At 45.7% G+C, this 7,400-nt stretch overlaps 1 protein-coding gene across 1 annotated transcript; it reads left to right on the forward strand.

The window, feature by feature from the left end:
• The first annotated feature begins 4,240 nt into the window (after positions 1-4,240).
• Positions 4,241-7,357, forward strand: LOC127040964 (olfactory receptor 14A16-like). Its single transcript, XM_050935491.1, has one exon. It carries the CDS (start codon positions 4,241-4,243, stop codon positions 5,159-5,161), a length of 921 nt encoding a protein of 306 aa, XP_050791448.1. The 3' UTR covers positions 5,162-7,357.
• Positions 7,358-7,400: the final 43 nt, after the last annotated feature.

Raw genomic sequence — 7,400 nt, forward strand, 5'->3', positions numbered from 1 at the left:
ATTTACACTAGCTGGGAACCTGGCCCCTTGACTCCAGTGGAGCTATACTGCTATATCTCAATTGGGGATCTGGCCCACTGGCTCCAGCTATGCCAATTTATATCAGCTGGGAATCTGGCCCTGGGTAATTTTGCTTAGCTGATAAGCAAATGTCCGTTTGTTTTCTATACAGATGAATTGCACTGAAGGAACAAATGAAGCAAACCAGACTGAGGTTTGGACTTCATTTTCCAGGGGTTTTCTGACCTCTGAGAGCTGCGAGTTTTATTCTTTGTAGTGTTTTTTAGTGACATATGTACTCACATTGATGGGAAACACTCCCATGGTGGCTGATCAGGAATGGGACCCAACAGTTTACTTTTTCTTATGGAGCTTTTCCTTCCTGGAAGTCTGCTACACTTCCGTCACCCTGCCCAAGATGTTGGTGGATCTCCTCTTGGAGGAGAAAACCATCTCCACCCCCAGTTGTGCTGCGCAGATATATTTCTTCCTCTTGTTTCCAAACAAGGCATGTTTCCTACTGGCTGTCATGACCTATGACCATCACACCATAGGCTTTTACAGAATTAGAGTAACATGACTACCCCTCTGATACTATCACCAACACATCCCCATATATGTCCCTCTGCACTATTTGGTCCTCATGAGCAGGAGGACTTGTGTTGTGTTCTTGGTTGGCTCATGAATCAGTGGGAATGTGGTTTCTCTGGGCCAGACAGCTTTTATATTCAGTCTGCCATTCTGAGTGTCTAATTAAATTAGCCCTTTCTTCTGTGAGAGGCCAGCCATGTTTGAGCTGGCGGGCTCAGACACCTCCTTTAATGAGGTTCAGATTATCATAGCTGGCATATTAGTGCTAATGATGCACTTTGCTTTGATACTCATATAGGCATCTTCTCCACCATCCTGATGATGCCTTTAAAACTAAGGACTGAATGAAAGCCAGCAGGTGCGGAGAAGCCTGGTATTAAATGAGGATATTGATGTAATAGGAGACAAACTGGGTGGAATGATGACAATCAATAGGACACAGTAATACCAGGATACAAAATATATATGAATGACAGAATAGGTTGTGCTGGTGAGGGGGAATGGCATTATATGTGAAAGAATGCATAGACTCTAATTGGAGACTGAAAAGTGTTTGGTTTTCAATAACCTTCTCTAGTAATAATGCCACTTTATGGTAAATATTTTCTAGTTTGGGGAAAAGATTTCTGATATTGTAAATTTTCCCCCATAAATCTGAAAAAATATACAAACATGTTATCCATCTCCAGGTTTTCATAAAACTAAAACCAAAAGCACGAATAATTCACCCCCTGCAAAAGAAAAAAAAATAGAAAGTTGGGTCCAAAATGAATTTTGTTCACACTAAAATCATTTTCAATGACAAGCAATTTTTCTTCAAAAAGCTGTTTTGACAGGAAGATATTTTGAACATCTCCACTCATTATGAATTATTTCCCAAGTAGTAACGATTAACCCCATTGGACAGATGACAAACTGAGGAATGGAGATGTGAAGTGACTGAAAAAAGCCAGAGGAATAGTTGGGATCAGCTCTCAGGACAGCTTGAGCTTTAGCTTTGTAATAATGACTAATTAATTAATTCTCTGATAGTTGAACCTGATATGAGAGGCCCATTATATTAGGTAAGACACAGTCTCCACTCCAAGGAGCTTACAGTAGAAAAGACAGGCAAAGGATGGGAGGGAAAAGGGAATGACTTTCCCCTATCTAACACAGCAGGTCAGAAGCGGGGCTAGGAATTGATACCAGATGTCTGGAGTGCAGACCTGTATACCCCTAGTGTTTGCCTCATAATCTTCCTTTAGACTCTGCTGCCTCATTGTAATTGTGATTATTTTAGTCTCTGGAAACTCTTCAGGGAAATAGGGGGCAAGAGAAATGAACTTTTGCCGCTGGGCTGTTGAGGGCGCCAGGGAGTGAATCCCACAAGCCCTTAGAAAACAGACAGGGATGAATCACCTTCCTGCATCACCTGCGTTTTTGACACACAGCTCATCCGCAGACAGCACAGATCTCAGTGTATTTCTAGCAGCTCAGCCTCAGTGTGAGGAGGGAATGGTCTCTCATAGGACAGTGAAAAGGGCATTAGATAGAGAGATTGATTTATACAGGTGTGTGTAGGGCTAGAGAGAGAGAAGGGGGTAGCCAATTGCAGTCTGTAGCTGGAGGAGAAAAGACGTCTCGATCTGGGAGGATTCCACACAGACAGGCACCACACGTTTGCTGCTGCAATGAATTTATTTGGGAGCTACAAAGTGTCACTTTCAGGATGAAATCGTAAGTGACAGATATTTTTTCCAGAGTTTCACTCTTAGCTCAATTTGGGCATGGGAAACTGAGACAGACCAATGCATTTCCCTTAGGAAAGAGAGGGCAGAATATCTGTGCCTCAGTTTCTTCCTGTGGAGAATGCGGGGAATTAATCAAATTGACGCACACATTTATTTTTTTTAGAATGGATTGAGGCGTTTACATTAAAATTGTCCAAAACTTGTGACAAAAACTATCAGCTCATTGTTACTTTTCTCTCTATATACATTAGCTTGTTGTTATTGCTCTCTATCTATTTGTACTTCTCTCTCTCTGTTAGTTTGTTTTTCTCTATTTATCTCTTACCTTGTCTTAGTTCTGTGTTTCTCTCTCACTCTCAGTATCTATGGTTTTTCTTACTTGTGTCTCACTGTTAGTTTGCTGTTACATGTCTCCCCCCCCTCAGTTTGTATCTAGTTCTCACACGCTTTCTCTGTCTCTCTGTTTATGGTTATTTCTGTCTATTCAATTGTTGCAAGGGCAATTGAGTCTAGTGGGTTAGAGTGGCGTGGACTAGGAGCCAGGACTCCTGGGTTCTATCCCCAGCTCTGGAAAGGGATTGGGGTCTAGTGGGTAAGAGTAGCAGGGACTGAAAGCCAAAACTCCTGAGTTTCATGTGTGGCTCTGGGAGGAAGTTCAGTCCAGGGTGGAGAGGAGAGGAGCCAGAACTGGGGGTTCAATTTCTGTCTCTAATAAGGAGTGTGGGACAAGCACCCGTCATAACATAAAGCTGAGTGGTTAGGGCACTTGGCTGTCCTGTGGCAGATTCAGGTTCAATTTGTCCCTCTGACTGCTAATGAGAAGAGATTTGAATTCCCACTTTAAAGGAGGGTGCCTGAGCTGTTTGGCTATGAGTTGCTCTGAAATGAGACTGTCTCTGTCTGTCCTGTTGAAGCTGTTACACTTTGTATCAATAATTAAATAGTCATTGGAGCAGTGACTTGAACTTGGCTCTTCGGGCCACCAGGTGAGTGCCTCAACTACCATGCAGGAGAATCACTCTTACACACGTTCACTGGCCCAATGACTCTCTATTGTCACTCGCAGCAGTCATTCCTGATGGCAGTGGAAAATCACTGGAACAGAGGCTGAGATGCAGTCTGATGTAGTGGTTAGAGGAGGGGACTGGGAGTCGAGACCACATCACTTGTGTTCCCAGCTCTGGGAGGAAGTTGAGTTCAATGAGTAGAGCCAGAACTCCTAGCTTGTATTTAGTGGGCTAGAGCAGTGGGCAAACTGGGAGTCAGGACTCCTGGGTTCTCTTCTAAGCTCTGGAAGGGAGTTTAGTTGAGTGGATAGAGAAGCAGGAGGGGAACCGAATTGTCTGTCTCTTGAAATGAGCATGGAACCCGGGCTAGAACAGGGGGTGGCGTGTCAGGGGTACTGTCTGTATTCCTGACTCGATTTTACTGTGTAATTATGACAGGGTTTGGTCACCTCCATGCAAAATGCTACTTCCATTTAGAGCAGTATAAAGTGGGAGCAATTCCATGGCATGCAGTGAAATTACCCCACATTTGCAGCAGTGCGCCTGACATCAGAATCTGGCCAGCCAGACCCCCAATTTCCCTTGGTAAACTGAGGATAGTAACATTTATACAACATTATCCAGAGTTCGCCCACCTCTGGGTGACAGAGGTATACAAATACTTCAAAAGCAATTGTTCCTATTTCTCCTCTCCATCACCCTGGTGTAAATCAGGAGTAACTCCGCTGGAGTCAGTGGGGCTGTTTTCCACATCCTCATTCCCATATTACTTCAGTCTTCACAAGCTAGGTGTCTGACTCAAGGAAATTAAGGTGGTTTATAAAAAAGAGAGTTATTTTACTGATCTAATGCTGGCCCTTGCTCTTCTCCCTCCCTCCGCAGACATCACACAATATTCTGAGAAAGAAAATGTCAAACCGAACCACCATGACCGAGTTCCTTCTCATGGGATTTTCTGAAGTTCGGGAGCTGCAGATTTTGCACTTTGTGGTGTTTCTAGTGATTTACCTTGCAGCCCTGATGGGGAATCTTCTTATCTTCATGGCCATAGCCTTCGACCATCACCTTCAAGCCCCAATGTACTTCTTCCTGATTAATCTGTCCGTCTTAGACCTTGGCTCCATCTCTGTCACTGTCCCCAAATCCATGGCCAATTCCCTCATGAACACCAAGTCAATTTCCTATGCTGGATGTGTTGCCCAAGTCTTTTTCTTCGTCTTCCTGGTGGGAGCGGATTTTTCCCTTCTCACCGTTATGGCATACGACCGATATGTCGCCATCTGCCAACCATTGCACTATGAGAGAATGATGAACATCAGAGCTTGTGTCAAAATGGCAGCGGGAGCCTGGGTCAGTGGGATTCTCTACTCTGTGCTACACACCGGGAACGCATTTGCATTGACCTTCTGTGGAGGCAACATAGTGGATCAGTTCTTCTGTGAGATCCCCCAGCTACTCAAGCTCGCCTGCTCTGACTCATATCTCAGTGAAGTTGGGGTTCTTGCATTTAGTGTGTGTTTAGTCTTAGGCTGCTTTGTTTTTATCATTGTGTCATATGTTCAGATCTTCAAATCAGTGCTCAGGATCCCCTCTGAGAAGGACCGACATAAAGCCCTATCCACCTGCCTTCCTCACCTCACTGTGGTCTCCTTGCTTGTTTGCACTGGCGCCTTTGCCTACCTGAAACCCACCTCCAGCTCCCCATCTGCTCTGGATCTTGTGATGGCTGTTGTCTATTCTGTATTGCCACCAATTATGAATCCAATTATCTACAGTATGAGGAACAGGGAAATCAAAGCTGCCCTGAGGAGACTGACTGGGTATAGATAATTCACTAAGAATTAATTTTCTGTCTTTCTCTAACTAAAGTTTGCTTATGTAGTATCTGTTCATTAATGTCATTTATTTCCATGACCACACAGCTTGCACACAGCCAGGTCTGATTTTGACCTCAGTTGCACCAATGCAAATCCAGATTTACTCCGCTCTTCCCACTGCCACTGGAGTGATTTACACCAGTAAAAAATCTGGGCCAGTTGTGGAGTAAATGGGTGTAAATTGTGTGCAAGAGAGGAATCAGACTTTCATTCTGTGCCAAAACAATGCCTGTTACACTGCTTGGTCACTTGCACACCGGTTCCATGGCCAGTGAAAACAATGATGGGAGTTGTCTTGCTTGTGTGTATAAATCAGGAGTGGCTTCGTTGGAACCAGAGGAGTCAGACTGATGTAAGACTGGGGTAGGTGAGAGAAAGCATTTCGGGTAGATCTTCAACACATCAGTGTAGATCCATTGACTCTGGGGACGCTAAAACAATTTGCGGCATCTGTCCTACGGCCTCCAAAGGAGCTGTATATCCATTGCCACTATCTGGGGAGTGGGCCCATTGTCTTATAAAGCACCATTCATGGCCTAACTAAGAGAGGGGGACAAGGAGCCAGCCTATGTCAGTCTGGCTCATGTGTACATTCAGGCGTGTGAGAGATGGAGAGACTGGCTAGAAATTACAGGAAGGTTTCTAACCACCAGTGGGGTGACGTTCTGGAGCAGCCTCCCAATGGGAGTTGTGAGGGGCAAATCACAAAATTTGTTTTAAGAGAAACTGAACAGATGTCTGAGTGAGATTGTATGATGGGACTGCTTGTGATGGTGGGGGGCAGAGCTCAGCAACATTGGGGATTACTTGAAGGGCATGTCTTATGTTCCTAAAAGCTCATGCTTCAGGGATTCATCTGGCCACTGTCAGGGGTCAGGAAGGGATTCCTGTCCCTGACCGTGTATTCCAGGAGGTTTTTTTTTTAAATCTCTGAAGCATTGGGCAGCCCTGGTTGGAAATGGGACATTGGGTGGGATGTGCCAAGGCTCTGACCTAACACTGAGCCATTCTCTCTTTCTTGGGTTCTTGGCTGGCTGGTTCTTGCCCATATGCTCAGGATCTAACTGATCACCATGTGGACATTAGGAAGGAATTTCCTCCTTGGTCAAATTGGCAGGGACCATAGGGGTGGTGGTGTAAAGTGTTCTCTTTCCTCGGCAGCATGTGGTGCTGGTTATATGCCAGGATTTTCTGGGTGTATCTAAATCATTTCCCTGCCATTAAGAGGGCCTTGGGCACTGGTGCCCTAGGTCTCTCCTATTCTCTGCCAATGGCACAGAACTATCTAGTCTCCAGTAGAGTTGATGGAGATGTATTAGTACAACTGTCTGTGATGCCCTGCCCTGCTGGCTGGGTGAGGTGACTCCAGCTGAGATGAAGCCCTTGACTTCTGCAGCCGTGCAGTGTCATTGTGTAAACCCCAGCCATGGGCAGTGCGTGTTATGAGGCCTCTCTGTGCTCCACCTACAGGATAGGGGGCTGTTCCCGTGGCTGTCAGGCAGCCTGGCTGTTCAGCTCAAGCTGTAGAAGCTTGTACTTTGGACCTTAGATGTCTCTGGTTGAGTCCCCTGGGTGCCAGACTAGATTAGATGGTGACTCTCGCATACGCAGAAGTGGCCTGAGAACTTCAGGGGACCTTCTTCCTGCACTAATCAGAGGCTGATGTTGTCTACCAAGCAACTGCACAACAGCAGTGGGAGTAAGACCTAAAAGGGGAGGGTCTCCTTAGTGAGAGAAGAGGGAGGTCTATTCATGGATCATCTCAGACATGCCCATTCCTAGTCCCTCTGCACCCTGGAGACCAAAGATGCATGGCATGGGCGGAGGTGGCGGATGTTGCTCTCCTCTCAGGTTGGTAGAGCTGGCAAAAATAACTTGTCAATGGGAAATGGTTTCCTCAGCCTCTTCATGACAGATGCCGGTGTGTCTTTAGCTGAGTTAAACAATCTGACAAAGGCTTAGAAAAGTGTTTCCCATCTCTTCCCTCAACTACATTGGCCACTGACGCAATCCCAGAATACCGGATCTGATGGGTTGGATCACAGAAACCCCCCTGGGAACTGCCACCTATCGTGCCTGGGCTACTTCTGAGCCTGTTCTCCCTTCCAGCTTGGGACTTCAGTGACTTGCCTGGGTTGAGCCAGACATGCTTGACTGCTGCAAACACAGACCCAGGTCTGAATCACATCCAC

Source organism: Gopherus flavomarginatus (assembly GCF_025201925.1).
Source record: "Gopherus flavomarginatus isolate rGopFla2 chromosome 12 unlocalized genomic scaffold, rGopFla2.mat.asm SUPER_12_unloc_1, whole genome shotgun sequence".
In the NCBI taxonomy this organism is placed as follows: domain Eukaryota; kingdom Metazoa; phylum Chordata; order Testudines; family Testudinidae; genus Gopherus; species Gopherus flavomarginatus.

Excerpts from the sequence above, each read along its gene's own strand:
- LOC127040964 (XM_050935491.1), top strand. The coding sequence starts at position 4,241 with ATGTCAAACCGAACCACCATGACCGAGTTCCTTCTCATGGGATTTTCT.